Raw genomic sequence first — 18733 nt, 5'->3', positions numbered from 1 at the left:
AGGAAATTAATTACATAATTTATATCTGCTGAAAAGGGATTGAGGTCCCTTCCCAAACACCAGCTAGACCAAAGGGACCATGCGGAAGAATATGCTTTCCTGGTACCGGGGGCCCATGCCTTGTTGATGAGGTCAGAAGCTTCTTCCGAAATTGGAATGGTAGATGAGGAATGCCTGATACCTTCCAAACCGATAGAGTGAGCATATTGCTGATCACCAAAGGATGAGGATTCCCTAAGGGATCCAGCAGGAGGGAAGGAAAAGAGGGAAGTAGAGAGGGACAATCTATTGCCAATTCCAGAAGAGGGGGAAACCAAATCTGGGATTGCCACAAGGACCAGCGTCGCTCTTTGGCGCCTGACTTGGGCCAGGACTCTGGTAATCATAATGAAAGGAGGAAAGGCGAAATTGGTCGACTGGGACCAATCCTGAAGAAATGCATCGGAAGCCAACGCCGAAGGATCCGGGCGCCAACTGAAGAAAAGAGGAAGTTGGGCGTTTAGGCGGGAGGCAAATAGGTCTATCTGAAAAGGACCCCACTTGTGGAGGATAGATTGAAAAACTGAGGGATGAAGCTTCCAATCGCTGTAATCCCTGAGGAAGCGGGAATGCCAATCCGCTGTCTGGTTGAGGGAACCGGGAAGATATTCCGCCCTGAGCGAAATCTGGTTGTTTAAACAATATTCCCACAGGCTTTTTGCCAAGTCCGCCAACGGCTTCGATCTGGTTCCTCCCAGATGGTTTATGTATCGGACAGCGGAAACATTGTCCATACGGAGGAGGATGGTACACTGAACCCTGCCTTTTGCCAGACTCTTTATTGCAAAGGAACCTGCAAGCATCTCTAAATAATTGATGTGCAATCCGGACTCCCGTAATGAGCATGTACCGCCAGTCGAGATTGGTCCACAGCGGGCGCCCCAGCCTGTCAGGCTTGCATCGGATTCTAACACAAGATCTGGGGCTGATGGAAAGATAGTTCTGCCATTCCAGGCATCTAAATGGTCTGTCCACCATTGGAGTTTGAGGCGGGATTCCTGGTCCATAAAGACCATGTCCGAATAAGCTAGGCCTTTTCTGAGATGACGGATTTTCAGTCTTTGAAGGGCCCGATAATGTAAGGGGCCGGGAAATATGGCCTGAATTGAAGAGGATAAGAGGCCTACTATCCTGGCTAGAGATCTTAGAGAAATCTGGGTTCTCCGAAGAGTTCTCCGAATCTCTGACTTGATGGCGTTTACTTTTTGAAGGGGAAGATGGAGGGTAGAGGAAGAGGAATCTATTTCGAAACCCAAAAATTGAAGTCTTTGGGAAGGAATCATACTTGACTTCTCTACATTCACAAGAAAACTTGTTCTCTGCTATCCCAACTAGGTTATCTCTAGGTGAGAAAGAAGCGTGTCGCGATTCTGATGGAGAATAAGAATATCGTCGAGATATATTAGTAGTCTGATGCCCAAAGATCTGAGATGAGTCGTCACCGGTTTCATCAGCTTTGTGAAGCACCAGGGTGCTGACGAGAGACCGAATGGCAGGGAAGAAAACTGGTACGTCAAACCGAGCCACTGAAACTGAAGGTATTTGCGGTGATCTATATGAATGGGAACGGAGAGGTATGCATCTTGTAGATCTAACCGAACCATGAAGTCGGACGGGAGGAGAATATCCCGTAAATGAAGAATTGTCTCCATTTTGAAATGTCGGTAGACCACAAATTGATTGAAATACTTGAGGTTTATGACTGGTCTGAATTTTTTGTTTTTCTTTTGTACTAGGAATAATGAACTGAGGAACCCTGAGGGATCTGGAGTTGAGATTTGGACCTGGTGTTTGGAAAGGAGCGACTTTACTTCTTCCGAAATCAGAAGAGACATTTCCGCCGAAAACACTGGCGGAGGAGGGAGATAAACTTGGAGAGGTTGCGCGTAGAATTCTATTTGGTATCCCTGAATAGTATTCAAGACCCAAGGATCGGAAGTTAAGGAGTGCCACTTTTGCAGGAAAAACCTGAGTCTGCCTCCAACTGGAGGAGGACCAGAGGAAAGGCTTACCTTGGTTTTTGATGGATCTGTATCCTCGTTGTCCACGGCCTCTGTAGCCTCGGCCCCTTTGAGGGTAGAACTGGGGCTTGTAGGATTGGTAGCCGTAATTGGAGTACGCAAATGAGGAGCCTCTGAATCCTTGCGGATGAGAGAAACGGCCGGTAGAGCGGCTCCTGCCTGTACCGGCCCTGGTGAAAACCCGCTGATTGAAAACTTTTTTGATATTTTGCTGGGCCTTATCAATAGAGGAAAAAGTTGCCACAAACTTTCCTAAATCTTTGATGAAAGATTTTCCGAAGAGACAACCATCAGCTTTGGCTCCAGGGTCCATGGACGCCAAATTAGAGAGTTTGGGATCTAATTTAAGAAGTAACCCTTTTCTTCTTTCATGCGTAATGGCTGCATTCGCGTTATCCAACAAACAGAAGGCTCTCTGCGTCCAGAGGGAGAGCTCTGAAGGGTCAACATCCGCATTATCTGATTTGGCTGATTCGGCCAGATCCAAAATACGGGCCAGGGGCCCCACCAAATCCAAAAGTTTATCCTGGCAATTTGACCAGGCCTTATCCACCCCTTTACGGGGATCCTTGCCAAATTTTGAAAAGAACGTCAAAAGTGATTCGTCAATCACTGGAGTGGTAGTGATATTTGAGGAGAGAGATGGTCTGGGGCATTCAGATCTTAACTTGGTTCTCGTCTGCTTATCCAGGGGAAGCTGTAACCTGGACGCAATGTATTGTCCCACGTGACGCGCAGGGGACCACTCAGTAGAGTTAGGATGGTGGAGGTAAGAGGGATCGAACATGGGGTTACCGTCAGAGTCAAGAATAAGTTTTGCAGAACAAGGGGTAGAAGATTCGAGTTTAGGCTTTTTATGGGGGGAAGCCTGTGAGAGCGAGCCCCAAGCGTCAGAATCCTCATCATCCTCATCAATATCTCCGATGTCCTCATCGGTATCAGAAATATGAGTGATTATCACTTGTTTTGGCGCTGTAATCGTATTCTTTACTTTAAATTTACGCTTTCCAGAAGCGTTAACAAAATTCCCCTCCTTCAAAGGAGGCCTGGGAGGCATATCATCCTCAATCAAGGGTGAAGAAACTTCACCAACCAAAGCGCCATCATTTTGTTTTGCCACATCCTTATTTTTTCTATGTCTGCTATCCCCCGCAGACTGGGCCAAAAAGGATTGGAAAACCATATTCTGCATTGAACTTTCCAAATTCTTCGACATTGTGCTCATAGAGGCTGAAACAGCCTTAGACACCGCCTCGTTAGTAAAGGCTCCCACGTCTTTACTGGAGGAAAAATCTGAAAAAGGGGATTGCCCTTCCATATCTGTGAAAAAGGTGGGCTAGCAAGGGTTAAAGCTGAGCCCAGCCGGAGGAGAGAGAAAAGACCCGCCCAAGAGGCGTGGTCGAGCAGGAACCCGAGAGGAAAAACCAGCCGGAGATAACTTGCTGGAAACGCGAGGTCCGGCACCGAGAAGAACAAGCCGGGACCTCGAAATGAAGAGGAATTTTGTCTCAGAAACGGTAAGCCCCAGAATAGCGAAACGCGCTGAGGAGCGGACGCTCTTCGAATGAAGGGCGCGTCCGATAGAACGTTGGAGGCAGAAGCACTGCCTCCGACGCGCTCGAGCGCGTTGTGCCGAAACCGGTGTTTAGACCGGAAAAAACGCCTCGCGCGGAGCGCACCTGAAGCAGAGTCTTAAAATGCAGTTAATAAGCGAGCGGAACACAAAAGCTATCGATATATTATAAAATATTAAGTAAAACAAGCTTTAAGTACAAACATGAAAAAGAGAGAGTATAACGTGACTTATCTTGACTGCGAGCAGCAAGAAAGAGGGCTGGTCGCAGTCAAGTGTGACATAGGTTACCTGTCAGGATTGTGATTGGTTCATTGGTTATTTCGTTTTTTGCTCCCATTGGCTTTGTGGTTCCAAGCCTGTTGGGAGTTGTAGTGTCTTGACTGCTGCTATTGAAATTAAAGCAAGTAAGAGAAGCATAATATGAGCCTCCGTTCTTGCCATAAAATTAGTAGTATTACAGCAACACTATAAAACATACTACAAAGTGTGGTTTGTGAATCAGGTTCAATGTATTTAAATGTCTGGCTGGGTTTGTTGGGGGAAAATAAGCCACTAAAGGTTATTGTCTACTTTCTGTACTTTTTTTTTTTAGAGCTGCAAATCCAGCCTTCACTAATATATAACACAACAATGAAAATGTTAGGCAACACTTACATTTAGTGGTTGAGTCAGTCACATTTGCTTTACATTACATATACAAAAGGACAAACTACAACATTTCCACGGAGGTTGATTTAGATGAATTACTGGTGGGTGGCTGGGTAATAGATTCCGTTCTTGGTGGTATTTTGCCCTGCATGCTGGGGTCCAGATGGCACAAGTCGGATTTCTCAGGAATGGTTTGAACACTTAGCGACTTCGCCATGTGACATTTTGCATATCGTCCACAAAAAGCACGCTCGCTGGTGCACACACCTTGCAGACTTGTATACGATGTCTGGTAATTGGTGTAACCATCAAGATAGCTGGTTGCTTTTGGAGGTGTACCATGACTCCACAGAACAAAGTTCTGAGAAACGTGCTGCCCTTTATCTTTTTCAACCTTCTTGCGCCCAAGTCCCTAAGGAAAGTATTAGAAATGCAGTTAGGAAAATCGAATATTTAAAAAGTGCAAACATTTTTTCATTTCTCTTTTGTATCTAGCTGCTGACACCTAAATCAAAATTCCCTTTTGATGTAATTTGCATAACATCTCTCAAACATGACAGAAATATAGACATTTCTGGATCTGCTAGGTATATACTCTTTTTTACTGAGTTCATATTTTGTATTCATTGGAGCTTTGTAGCTGTCCTTAAAGAACATCTTAATGTTAAATTTGTATGATAGGCAAAGGTAAAATGCATAATCCAGCACTTTGGTTCCTAAACTTTTGACTTCTGGGGATCCTCACTGAATCATACCTGGAAGCCAAGGACTCTGGCCTAAGCAATTTCTACAACTTGAATTTAAAAAAGTACCCAAAAATACAGAAACAGGTACACATTCAACAAATACACAAATCACTAAACATTTTATTTAATCCGCAAACACCAAAATGTGCAAAAAGCGAAATTTTAACTTTAGTGGTTAGGTTGGAGCTTTCAAAAATGTGGTTTTATTTCTAAAAGTCAAAGTGATATGTCCCAATAAATACTCTTATTTTGTCAGTCATACCAGTGCTTCAATTGAAGCAAGCAGTCATCCATATTAGGCTCTGTTTGCTGGACTTGCACTTCTACCATGAATCAACCTAAGGATACCAAAACGTGACAGATATCCCGTCCACTGTATTACGAATCCATTATACCCTATGGACATCGTATGATGGCAGACGTGCTAGCCGTCACATTTGTGAAGGAGTAACCCGTCCGCCAACCTCTAAATCAGGCCCTTAATTTTTAGCATCCAATTTTAAAAAAAATCACGGTTATAGAGCCTTTTATTTTTTTCAATTTTAAGCTTTGCTTCTTTATTTACATATAGTTAATTAATATGCTATTATTTAATTTTGTAAAGAGTTGTAGCCCCCCTGAGCAGAGGTTGCAGACCCTGGGATAAGAACTGCTGATCTTGAATAAAATATGAACAATTTAATCACATTAAAATCATACAAGAAAGTTTCAAGCAGTTCAAACTAATGCATTTCTGTAGAGATTTAGGCTGTTTCCTCCTACAAAAGTCTATACTAAGACTGGCTTATAAGGGTGAGATTTTTCCCCACAGTGACAATGTATTTTTGGTGTAATACGTCCTTCCTAAGTCAATCTGGTGTCTAATTCATTAAACAAAATAAGCTGTGAGATTCACCTGTCTGACTCTAGGAGTAAACAATTCGATCTTGCTTCCTTCTAGATGTGCAGCTCTGTAATTAGATTATTGTAATATTAGATGGAAATAAATATTTATAACACTTACAATAGGAGGGTGAGTCTTCCACCAAAACTACCTATGCCTTTAACTAGGGCATCTCTACATTTGGGCACCTGCTGGAAGATTCTTTTTAAAATCCCAAATCAGTATGACACCTGTCAAAACAGTCCACAAATAAACAGGTAACCAAAGCAATGCATAAGGGGGATGACAACCTCAGTTTGGACTCAATGCTTCAACACTTGTGGGGTTACCATGCTTAAACAGACATTAATTCTGAGCTGCTCTCTAAAACCATGACTTAGCAGCAGAAATAAACTCCTAGCCATAAACCTACAACGTCAAAATTGAGTAAGTTGGAACTACATGCAAATCCCCCCTGGAAGTCCCTCAGGAGGCTACACTTCTCATTAGCAGAATTGACTACCAAAAACTAACAACAAGTTACACTGAGCAAAGAAAACATACCAGGTTGAATTAGAAAAAAGGCAGGGGCATAAAGTCAACTGTGTATGCTGCCTGGGAAACCATGACTGTGGCAGGAGACACCAAGTCAGCCGCTTCATCAGCCCTATGAAAAGTAACCAACATTTGTGAAAATGAAACAATAACTGGAGTTGCCACTGTCAATGGATGCAATCCTATTGATGCCCAACCACCCCTAATCAGCAACCATGGAGAATACAGAACAACCCACGAGGTGTTAGGGGGGAGGTAAACAGGTAGTTATCCAAAAGTGTAGAATGCAGCCATGAGATATGATTCCACAAAACAGAAAACTGAGATGGACCCTAACTAATTATAGGTGTGATGTGTCTGATGTACTTAAGCCATGGACCTAAAAATGCTATATAAAACTAGAAAAAATACCATTACCTGCAAAAGTATTAAGGCATCATCAAGATGGCAGCAGAACCTGGTATAAGGTACAGCTGCTGCAATTTAAGAATTAGAAAATTCAAGAACAACATTGCCCAGAATGCACAATCCTAGCCAGGGCGAACTGTTTGAACCACTAGGCAGAAAAAATAGAACCTGGCTTAAACAACATGTTTGACAGTACAAGGAGCAATAGACTAGGACCAATCCATCTTATCATGTAACTGAACACTGGAAATATTGCCCTCGAAAAGAGGACTGAGAACACTTTTAGTAAACTCTCAACAACCATATATCCCTTTCGCTGTCTTTTCTTGCCAAACAAAGGTTCGAAAGCACTTGAAAAGGGATGCAGACCTAGAAACCATATGTGGCATGTGTTACTAAGGACCACAGGTGGTATACATTCTCTGGCACCCTCCCACTGTCAGACTGCAAACCTTGGAATGGGAGAGGGATGGTGTGTCCTCTTTTCCATGGGTATATTTTGCTTTAACCCTTAAATGTTTGGTGGTAGTACATTAACAGATTTTTCAAAACCTTTGTCTTTTGAGATGCTTAGAAAAGTATACTTACGGCATCAAAATATTCCACTGAAGTCTGCATTGCATGTCTGTTATCATGAGATGAAAAAGGAAACTCAGGCTTTGTATTCTTCTAAGAGGTAGAATGAGGTAAGTTAGATAAATTCTTATTTCTTGCAAAACCTATGCTAACAATCACGACAAACTAATTAAAAAATCAAATTTTAATATGCGCTTTGTACAGCCTACAGTGATTTAAGCCTAAAATGTTTGGATGCAGTTGTGGGTAGCATTGTCCCAAAACTTTAATAAAGGCTACTGCAGAACTACCAATGCCAACAGTTCAGCAGATGCCTATGATGTATTAGCCTGGTGGGGTTAGATAAATCAAGTGTAGGTCATAACCAACACAGTTATATAAATGGAGGTAGATGGGCAACGTACTGTTAATAAACATTTAGGATAGTTAGGTCCAGCTTTGAATTAGGTTAGACAAGTAAGTTGTGAGTTCAAGTTCCAGTACATCCCTCATGCAAAGCTGCTTCCAGCTGTAAGAGTGTCTTAGTCACTAAATAAAATCAGAACATATGCATGACCACAGTGTATTTGATTCGTAATATGCAGTGCAGATCTATATTTGTTTTCTATACACTCATAATTCTCACATAGGTGTGCAGAAGTGGGTGTTTGCTGAGGGACTGCAATTCAAACTTAGTGAACACCCACAAAATTCTTCACAAAGGTGTCAAGGTGATTTTGCTACACTTATTTGAAAACCTTACCTACACCCAAGCTTCCCTGATACAAATTGTGAGGAAAGAGCCGGAAGGTGCAATGACCAATACAGTAGACATTGGATGCATAGAGGAAGGTGCGGGTACTATGGCAAAAAAGTTCTATTGGAGCAGGGGAGGGAGAGTGTCTGCAGGCTACATGTGCTGCAGATGAGGTCCCATGGCACCACAGGCAAGGATGCCATGAAGAGAATCAAGTTAAAAGCTTATTTGAAGCCACTAGATAGGCTACATTTTACTGTGCTAAAGGTGCTGAAAATGAAATAGTAACAACCAAAATACATTAGTCAAGATATAAAGAACGTATGGCACAACCCAAGATTAATTTTAAAATGTGTTAACTAAATATCAATGAAGGTTCAAAAGGGAATTAGCGAAAGGCTGTACTCATCAGATTCAGTGGTCATGGGAGTTGGGCATATAGAGGGGCTGAAAGTCATTGGAGGCTAGATCCCGCTGCGCACTGCTGAAAGCTATGCCTTCATGATATAGGCTGCTGTGCAAGACTGAAGACCACCTATAGCTGGTTACGAGGCGCAGGGAATGGGTGAAGGATATGGCCAGATGCCACCCTCTTCGCCCAGAGGCTCCTGCACATGCAAAATCTGGGAGAGGGACATTGCTAGAGGCCACAACTTGCACCAAAAGCTTGCTGTAGTTTGGATTCTGGAAGCAAGGGGCAGGATACACGCCAGGCTGTACAGAGGTGGTGCATAATGGTTGCTTGTTTTGGCTAGGGGTCAAAGTAAATAAGTTAAACGCCAAAACAATTCACGTAAAACAGTGTGAAAGTTATTGTCTTTACTAAAAAGAAATAGGGCCTCATTATGACCCTGGCGGGCGGCGGAGGCCGCCCGCCAGGATGCCGCCCTCCATAATACCGCTCCGCGGTCAGAAGACCGCGGAGGGTATTATGAGTTTTTCCCTGGGCTGGCGGGCGGTCTCCAAAAGACCGCCCGCCAGCCCAGGGAAAAACTCCCTTCCCACGAGGATGCCGGCTCGTAATCGAGCCGGCGGAGTGGGAAGGTGCGACGGGTGCTACTGCACCCGTCGCGTATTTCACTGTCTGCTACGCAGACAGTGAAATACTAGCGGGGCCCCCAGGGGCCCCACGACAATCCTTACCGCCATCCTGTTCCTGGCGGGCGAGCCGCCAGGAACAGGATGGCGGTAAGGATTGTCAGAATCCCCTCGGCGGCGCAGCGAGCTGCGCCGCCTTGGAGGATTCTTAGGGGCAGTGGAAAACCGGCGGGAGACCGGCGGGAGACCGCCGGTTTTCCCGTTCTGACCGCGGCCAAAGTGCCGCAGTCAGAATGCCCAAGGGAGCACCGCCGGCCTGTCGGCGGTGCTCCCGCCCCCGTTGGCCCTGGCGGTTCTCTACCGCCAGGGTCATAATGAGGCCCATAGTGTCCATTACTAAACCTAAAAATCCTGAGATGAAGGGGTGCCATGGTTTAGGATGCTGAATCTAAAAAACATTTGGATTCACCAATTATGTTGAACAATACAGTGGTCACTCCTTTCCTCTCATGCACTGCTCACGAATTCTAAAAGTTATTGGTTTCCTATTTAGACATGACTAACACATTCAATCATTCTGTTTTAAAGAGCAGAACATTTTATTAACAGTATGGATTATACTAGCACCTTTTTCATTTCCCTTTTCCTTTGAGCATGTACCATCTCCATTGTTCCTTCGTTTAACGTGTTGTGTGGTCTTGTAAAGTGATCTTGAAGTTCATGTACAGGTACATTTTACCAAATCTATCCTGTCTATTTTAAGGGGATGTGATTATTAGGAATTTAAGACATATGTAGTTATCTTCCCGTTTGATCGTCACTTTATGTATGGCCTCTGAATGTCTGACTTTCATAACCTAAAAAATGCCTCGACACAGATTACTTTTTTCAGTTTTTTAATTCCACCTTCTTTCTCTAGTTGTTAATAGCTTTCAATTTGGTGATTCTCTTTAGATGGCACCATCTGATAGTATACGTTCTGTTTCTGTCACAAAATTATGAATGGGAAGGGACCCTGATACTTGCACTCCTTGGCAAAACTGTATGTACTGAGAAGAAATCTCAGATCTGCCGGGGCATTGCTTAGAGTTACTCCCAGGATAATAAAAGCTTGACTGGGTGGATGTTCTTTTGGCTCTCTAGCCCCTAAATTATGGAATTCTTTGCCTCTAGATTTAAGACAGGAAGGTTCTGAATCAGCTTTCTGTAAGAAACTTGAGAGATGTTTTTTTTAGGCAACCTTAGAGGCTAGCAAGACACTTTTTTGGGGTGGGTACAGACACGGTTCGCTTAACGCAGGTACACTGTTTGGAGTAACCAGGCACATTATAAATCATTTATTATTATTATTATTATTATTATTCCCTATCTTCTACGATTATCACACAACTATTGTTGCTTTCAAGTAGTATTTTTCCTTGTGGGAACAAGGATTTCTCCCATATGACCAATTCTATGTCAGGACCGGAGTCGAGGATTATGCTTAAATCTTTTACTTCGATTCACATAATAAATTCAAGGCAGCCATTTAAGCATCACTTAATACAAAATACCAAAGTCCCCAAAATTCTATGTCAGGACCAGAGGCTCAGATTATGCTTCTCTTTCCATGCTTTATTTTAACACAGCAGCCAATGAAAGCCATGGAAAACAAAAAACTACATATCCCAAGAACAGATATGTCACGTGATAACCATATTGGAGGAAGCCTATAAAGTGTTGCTTCACACCCAACCACTCCTCTTTCTTTGCTGCTTCGCAGCCAGTTAAGTGCTTCTTATATTATTTCACATGTCGTTGTGTTATTCTGTTGGTGTTGGGAGCGGTTTTCCCTCCCTAAAAGCGGCCGCTCGGCTCGCTTTTTACTTGGTGGAGTGGGAGCAGGGGAGCAGGGGAGCAGGGGAGCAGGGGAGCAGGGGAGCAGGGGAGCAGGGGAGCAGGGGAGCAGGGGAGCAGGGGAGCAGGGGAGCAGGGACTCGCGCGTCTCAGCGCAGTCCTCTTTTTATGGCCGGTTATTTTAGGTATTTTTATTACCACACTGATCAGCGTGAGTTCCGCCCGGCCAGAGCCCACCCAGCAGCCTGTGTTGCGCGTCTCGTTGCCAGCATAGGAAAAGTTTTTGTTCGTGCCCTGAATGCGGAAATTGCCTCCGCTTCTAGCGGAGTCGCAGAGAAGTTTACTTTGCCCCAGGGGGCCGACTGTATTTGCGCTCGCGTCCCGAGTGTTCCTGGAGCCGGGCCGAGTTTTTTTGTTCACTGCCCCGGGGGCATGTTTAACGAGCACTCGTTCCGGAGCGTCTCTTCAAAGAACTGCAAGTTTCTCCTCCCCAGGTGCCTAATTAACGAGCGCTCGTCCAGAGCGTCTCTTGAATGAACTTCAAATTTTGTTTTGTGATTTCCTCAGCAATACTTTATATATTTACAGGCTCATTGTTGGAGCGTTTTTTTGTTACAAACTCAATTCGTTTTCTTACCGGCTAAGCTCCCCACCTACACCCCAGTGCTTGTACTCTGGGGTTGCAATAAATTCCTACCCAGGCTGGGCCTGCACTAAGGGTGTTTTTAGCTTCACAGGGCAGCTCCCTCCACGTACTAATCAAATTTTTTTGCCTTTTGCCCTGTTTTTTCTGTTATTATTAATACTGCTCCTTTGGGGCTCATCTGCTGTTTTACAGTATGGCTGGCTATGAAGACCAAGCCGAAGATTTGTATTATCTGGATGAACCGGCTGGTTCCTTTAACAAGACTTGGTATGTGCTCTTGACGCAGGAGTGCTTCATTCTGTTAATCAAGCTTTAGCCCAAGCTATTCAGCCCATTAAGCACCAGCTTTTGGGTTTTGTGGAACAACAAGGCTGGGTAGCCCAGTCGGGCATCCAACCCATTGGGGAACCTCCCCTTCCGGCGAACACCCAAGCCTCTAAGCAGAATACTAATCCGCATTCTGCGGACTTTGAATCCCTTATCAGGAATATGGCAAGGGAGCACGATTATAATTCAGGCTCGCATAAGAAAGCTGTAAGTGACCCAGCTTCTTCTTCTGATCAATCCTCCGAGCAGGGAGACGATCCCCCTCGCAAACTCAAGAAGAAAGTTCATCATCAGGAGGCACCTACTCCCAAGGTCCTGACATTCAAGCCGGAAGACATTGTGCATCCCAGGTCTTCGCTTTGGTTACCACCTCCTGAAGTGGCGGATTATATGGAATCCCACATTAGGCATAGTTTTGATAAGGAGGTTCGCTCTAGGCTGAGGTCTGAATGCCCAACACCGGATTTTCCCTCAAAGGTAACTGAGACCCCTGAATTAGACCCTACTCTAGTCACTTTTCTCAAAAAGTCTGCAAAAGACCCTAAGAAGGGTATAGATCGTGCCTGGCGCGGATGTCAGGATAAGCTCTTGGACGTCTCAGGTCCATTAACAAAGATCTTGGAGTTGGCTTTTCAGGCCAAGGAGTCAGGTGAGCCCATCAACCCTGACATTCTGGTGGGTTGGGCTCAAAGAGCACTTTGTTTCTTGGGCAATGCCAATTGCGCCGTATCTTCTGAGCGTCGCAGATCTGTGTTGATGAAGTTAGACCCCAAATTGGCAGATCTTGCTTCCTCTGAATCGGGCCCCGTGGCTCAGGGTTTGCTGTTTGGTTCCCCCTTCCTAAAGGAGCACTCTAAGTTTGTTTCTACTTACGCCAGTCTGGACAAGGCACAAGGATCAATCAGAAGAGTGCTACGTCCACTTTTAAGAGGGGCCGGACGCTACAGAGGGCGTGCCTTCGGCCGCTTCAACCAGCAAGGCCCTCAAGGTGGTTACTATCATCAAGGAAGAGGGGAGTTTCAGGAGTATGACTCCTCCTCTTCTACCTTCTATCCATCGAGACCAAGAGCTGGTCGGAGCAGATTCCGCAGGGGAAGATCCAAAGGCCATCAATCTTTCTCCCAGGAGTCAAGAGCCACAGGTGAGCTTGGTTGTAAGTTCAGATGTAATTTTGGGGGGCAGAACTCAGAGGTTTCTGCAAGCATGGCGTCTTATCTCTTCGGATGCTTGGGTCTTAGAGACCGTGCAGGGGTTCAAACTAGAATTTTACGAGTCCCCGTCTCAGCTGTGCCCTCCCAGGCCAACATATTTTTCCCTTCTAGATCGCAGTCTCATTTCGGCAGAAATATCGGCTTTGGTAAAGAAGGGCGCCGTCGTCAAGGCACTGCGTCACCCTTCATGTTTTGTCAGTCCAGTGTTTCTAGTGGACAAGGCGGATCTCGCCTGGTTCTAAACTTAAAAAGACTTAAACGGTTTTTTACTGTATCGTCATTTCAAAATGGAGAGTATTCATTTGTTGAGAGACATTCTGCAAGAGGGAGACTGGATGGTCCGTCTAGATCTAAAGGATGCTTACCTAACCATTCCTATATTTCCTCCTCATCTGAGATTTCTTCAATTCCAGTGGGAGACCGAGTATTACGAATACAAGGTTCTTCCCTTTGGCCTGTCCACTGCCCCCTGGTGTTTCACGAAGGTGATGCGTCCAGTGGTGGAATTCCTTCGTTCTCAAGGGGTTCGACTAATAATTTATCTAGACGATATCCTGATCATGGCCCAGACTCAAGACCTGCTGCTTTCTCATCTGGAATGCACAGTGTCTTTGCTTCAGAGTCTGGGTTTTATAATCAATTCCCAGAAGTCCATCCTGACTCCGTCTCAACAGATGGATTTTCTGGGTTTCCAGATAGACTCGGTACAGTCTCAGTTGCTACTTCCCCCAAGCAAGATTCATTAGATCAAGAGAGAGTTGAGGTCTCTATTATCCAGACAGACTGTATCATTGAGGGCGATTTCCCGCATGGTGGGCCTGCTTTCTTCTTCGATTCAAGCAATTTTTCTGGGCCCTCTACATTACTGAGCCCTTCAACGTTTAAAGATATCCCATCTTCAAAGAGGTCTCAGTTATGCGGATCAGGTGCTCCTCTCCGAGGAATCTCATGCAGAGATGAATTGGTGGTTGGAGCATATGGAAGCTTGGAACGGCAGAGCTATTTTCAGTTCTCTCCCGGATGTAGTGATAGAGTCCGATGCCAGTTGTTGGGGCTGGGGAGCCCGTTGCGGATCTGTGTCCACGGGGGCAGATGGTCCAACACGGAGCTGAACCTTCACATCAATTGTTTGGAGCTCCTAGCAGGTTCTTTTTTGATCAGGAGTCTCTCCCCTCTCAGGGCGAACTGTTGTGTTCTCCTTCGCATGGACAATATCTCGGCGGTGAGATATGTCAACAAGTTGGGGGGAACTCGTTCCCGCATTTTGGCAGAGATAGCTAAGGAATTTTATCACTTTTGCCTTAAGCACAGGATTTCAGTCGTTGCGGAGTATCTCCCAGGGGCCAGCAACTTGGTGGCGGACTGGAACTCGCGACACCTGAGAGATTACAGCAATTGGAGGCTTCACCCCAGAGTTTTCTGAGCACTTTCTGCTCGGTGGGGTCCTTTCTCGATAGACCTGTTTGCGTCTCGCCTCAAATCGGCAGACCAAACGTTTTTTCAGTTGGAGGCCAGATCCGGAAGCAACGAACACGGATGCCTTCCTTCAGGACTGGTCTCAAGAACAGAGTTTACGCTTTTTCCCCGTTCTTGATGATACCCAGGGTATTGGCACAGATCAGACGTCAACAAGCAGAGCTGGTTTTGGTGACACCTCTTTGGATGTCTCAGGCATGGTTTCCGTTGGCAATGGAGTTGAGTTACGATCATCCGATTCTACTTCCCTTCTGGGAGAATCTTCTCCAGGACCCTCTGGGTCTCTTACACCCATTGATCCTGTCGGGTCAGTTATCTCTGGTGGCTTGGCGTCTTTCAGGGAAAGATGGAGTATCCCAGGACTTTTGCAAGAGTCTTCCGATTTCATTGCAGGTTCCTGGTCCTCCAGTACTCACAAGAGATACGCTTCGGCTTGGAAGTGCTGGAGTTCTTGGTGTAGTACTAGGGGTGCGGATCCTTCTTCAGCAGATTGCTGTCTGGTCCTAAATTTTCTATCTTCTTTAGCAGCATCAGGTCTAGCTTATCGATCTATTAATAATTATCGGTCTGCTATTTCAGCAGGGCATTTACCCGTGGAGGGCAAACCTATTGAAGAGTTCCCCATTGTTTGTAAATTAATGAGAGGAATCAGATTGGCTAATCCGCCACGGCCCCGCTATTCTTCCCTTTGGGATGTGAACATTGTTCTTCGTTTTTTGGAATCTTGGCCTTCCAATAGATTTTTATCTAGGAAACAACTTTCAGCTAAACTCACAATGTTGTTATGTTTGATTTCATGTAAGAGAGTTTCAGATGTTAGAGCTCTGGATTTGGCTGGGAGAGAATTTTCTCCCGAAGGGGTTACATTCTCTATTTCACGTAGGACTAAATGCAATCTGAAGTCCGTTTCTTATCCCTGTTTTGCGGACAACCCCAAACTCTGTGTTGTGCAATGCCTTAGAGCTTACGAGCTAAGTACAGAAGAGTTTCGTTCTGATATGGGGGGGTCAATTGCTTATTTCCTTGGTTAAGCCCTATCATCCTGTTTCATCGGCCACCCTCGCTAGATGGATGCGATGGTTACTGAATGAAGCAGGCATGGATGTTTCTAAATTTGGGGCTCACTCTTCAAGAGGCGCTATGGCATCAAAGTCTTTAGCTTTGGGTTCTCGTTTAGAGGACATTCTAAAGGCAGCAGGCTGGTCTTCTCCTTCAACTTTTAAAACTTTTTATTGTAAACCTATTGTGGATATTGCATCGGTGGTTGTGAATCAGCTTTGAACAAGCATAATCTGAGTCTACGGTCCTGACATAGAATAAAACAAAATTCTAGCTTTCGCATTAAGAATTTTTCAAATCTATTAAGGACACGGAGGCGAGGATTATCCCACCGCACTGTGGTATGTGTTATCTTATGGTACTTAATGTTAATATGAAGCTCATGTATAAATTTACTGAAATTCAGTGCTAACCCACCCTATTTGGTAATGTATATAAGTATCATATTATGATGTTCAGTTTTTATGGTCTAAATTTTCTTTTTTCCTAGGAAATGACGAGAAGTAAATTCCGGTCTTTTCTGTCTCCGTTCAAGTTTCCAGACGAGTTGGACCCATCTTTTTTATTCCAGTTCTTCTATTGCCATGATTGCGTTTGCAGGTTTCATGTTTGAGACTATGACTTTTTTCTGTTACGAATATTGGACGAAGAAAGAGGAGTGGTTGGGTGTGAAGCAACACTTTATAGGCTTCCTCCTCTATGGTTATCACGTGACATATCTGTTCTTGTGATATGTAGTTTTTTGTTTTCCATGGTTTTCATTGGCTGCTGTGTTAAAATAAAGCATGGAAAGAGAAGCATAATCCTGAGCCTCCGTGCCCTTAATAGAATTGAAAAATTCTTAACGCGAAAGCTTGATTTTTTTTTATTCTTTGGGGTTGGCAAAAGAGAAAAAGTGAACAACCAATCAAAACCAGGGCATTTCACATATAGTCCATCTTCACTTTTTGCGTTGCTGCTTTTCTTTGCTGCTTAGAGGCGACAGATAAGTGTTGCTCCTTTACTCTGATAGGGTTTGGATTGTTTTTTCTTTTTCTCATTATTAGTTATTTTGGACATTTATGGCCTTATTGCTGGTTTGATATTGCCTCGTGTTTCTTTGGCAAGGTTGCGCAGCTGCTGGACCGCTCTTCCGCTCCTTCCGCGGCAGTGAGTGGAGTCTGGTGAAGGCCAGGGGCCACGTGTGCGGCCTTTGACCACCAAGTGGTGCCGTGATGCTCATGCAGAGCAGCCCTCTTGGCTCCGCGACGCTCATCTTCAGTGTTCCTTCTGACAGGAGGCGCGTGCAGCGAGAGCTGTATTAGTGCATCCTCTCCAATCCAACCAGCCCACCCCCGGGTTCGGGGACCTGACTCCCCAGTATTATGACTTCCTTTTGGAATATTTGGCAACCATTTCATGCCTGCGAGGGTCGGTATTTTAACACCAGCAAGGGCTATTCTGCAAATTATATATTTTCCTACGCCCCATAGGTGTCTGTACGCTCATTGCAGGCCACATTGGCATTTACTTGACAGTTGTCAATTTCTAGTGCCTTCAAAGCCCACTGTCTCAATAACACCCTGCGGGGTCAGTAATCTGGTTAACAGCCATGCTGGCACAGTGGGGACAATGTCCCAGGCTCTACCCAGTGTATTAGTTGCGTGCTGTGTCCCTAGGACCAGAGCCCCATTTGATTGGAGGCCTCCGGACTCTGCCAAATCTCACTGAAACCCCAGTACCATATTTAGACAGTTACACTGTCAACATATTGGCATCTATCTGATTGGTAGCCATGCAGTCATCGGACAATATGTATGTGGAAGAGGAGGCCCTATTCTTCCTTCCTTGGGATGATGACTTCTATGAGGCTTTCGATTCATAGGGCGGTTATGGAGGCTATTGTCCCCATGGAACAACGCCTCTATATCAAAGTTCTTGATAGTTACATGAGAGCTCCTCGCTCACAGACTTCCCCAGAAATATAATCTTCCTGGGATGGAGCAGGATGCCCTGAGGTGCCTCAAACAAGCCTTCCTGACCCAGACCTATCACCCCCCCCCACCCTTGGGACCTTTGGCTCCTCTAATGAGCTCCTGAGGGGCTCCCAGCTTATTTTGCCGGACATGGGGAACGTTGACGAATCCCATGTGGATTCGGACGAGGAGGCAGGCCCTTTGAGGCTTTGGCGCCTTCCCATGGCTACCAACTCTTCTGTGCACCTTCCCTCCGACACAATGTCTGACATGCTGGACCCGGACTACATCGTCCACCCCCGCTCAGCAGAATTGGCCCCAGTTAATAAAATGGCAAAGAATGTTGCCAACCGCCTCTGTAAACCCCTGGAGAAGGAGGCACTTTCTCCAAGAGCTGCTTGCGAACAGAATGCCCCGGACCTACTCTGGCGGGGAAAATAGCCTTCCCCTTGAGATTGATGTCAGAATGGCAACTTTTCTGGACCCCAAGAAGGGGATAGACCATTCCTAGCGGACATGCAAGGACAAGTTCCTGGACGTGGTGGGTTTAATGACTAAGATATTGGATATGGCAGAAGAGGACAAGTTTTTCGGGTCCTTAATCTCACCAGTGGTCCTTTTAGGCTGGGCACTGAGGGCCATTATTTTCTTGGGCAACGCTAGTTGGGCCCTGTCTAACTGAGAGGCGTCGTTCATTACTTATTAAGGTGGACTCTAAGTTAAGTTGCCTGGCAGCGTCTGAGGCAGGGATAGAAGCCCATGGGGGACGTCTTTGGAGACCCTTTCATTAAAGAACTAGGGAAGTTTGTGGCTACCTTCTTGTCCCTGGAAAAGGAGCAAACGTCCAATAGGGCATATTTAAGCAAAGGGGCCAGTCGTGGTAGGGGCCACATTGGGGTGGCCGGTTCTCTGCACAACTCGCCACCCGGGGACAAGGCACCATGCACAGGTACTATCAGGACTAACGCCCATTTCACTACATTCTACTCCACCAGAGGGCATTCCCACGGCTGAGGCA

General features: G+C 45.3%; 1 protein-coding gene across 1 annotated transcript in view; it reads right to left on the bottom strand.

Moving 5' to 3' along the window:
* Positions 1–4273: 4273 nt before the first annotated feature.
* TEX36 (testis expressed 36) overlaps positions 4274–18733 on the bottom strand; it is a 34396-nt gene continuing 19936 nt past the window's right edge. The window contains exons 3-4 of the mRNA XM_069242455.1: positions 7444–7524; positions 4274–4696 (exon numbers count right to left, since the gene is read on the bottom strand). Coding sequence (XP_069098556.1) covers positions 4346–4696; positions 7444–7524 — 432 coding nt within the window. The 3' untranslated portion in view covers positions 4274–4345. The remainder of the gene's footprint in view (positions 4697–7443; positions 7525–18733) is intronic.

This window comes from Pleurodeles waltl, chromosome 6 (genome assembly GCF_031143425.1).
Source record: "Pleurodeles waltl isolate 20211129_DDA chromosome 6, aPleWal1.hap1.20221129, whole genome shotgun sequence".
Taxonomy (NCBI): domain Eukaryota; kingdom Metazoa; phylum Chordata; class Amphibia; order Caudata; family Salamandridae; genus Pleurodeles; species Pleurodeles waltl.
Note: the sequence above shows the minus strand (reverse complement) of the source record. Positions and strands in the feature narration are given on the sequence as shown.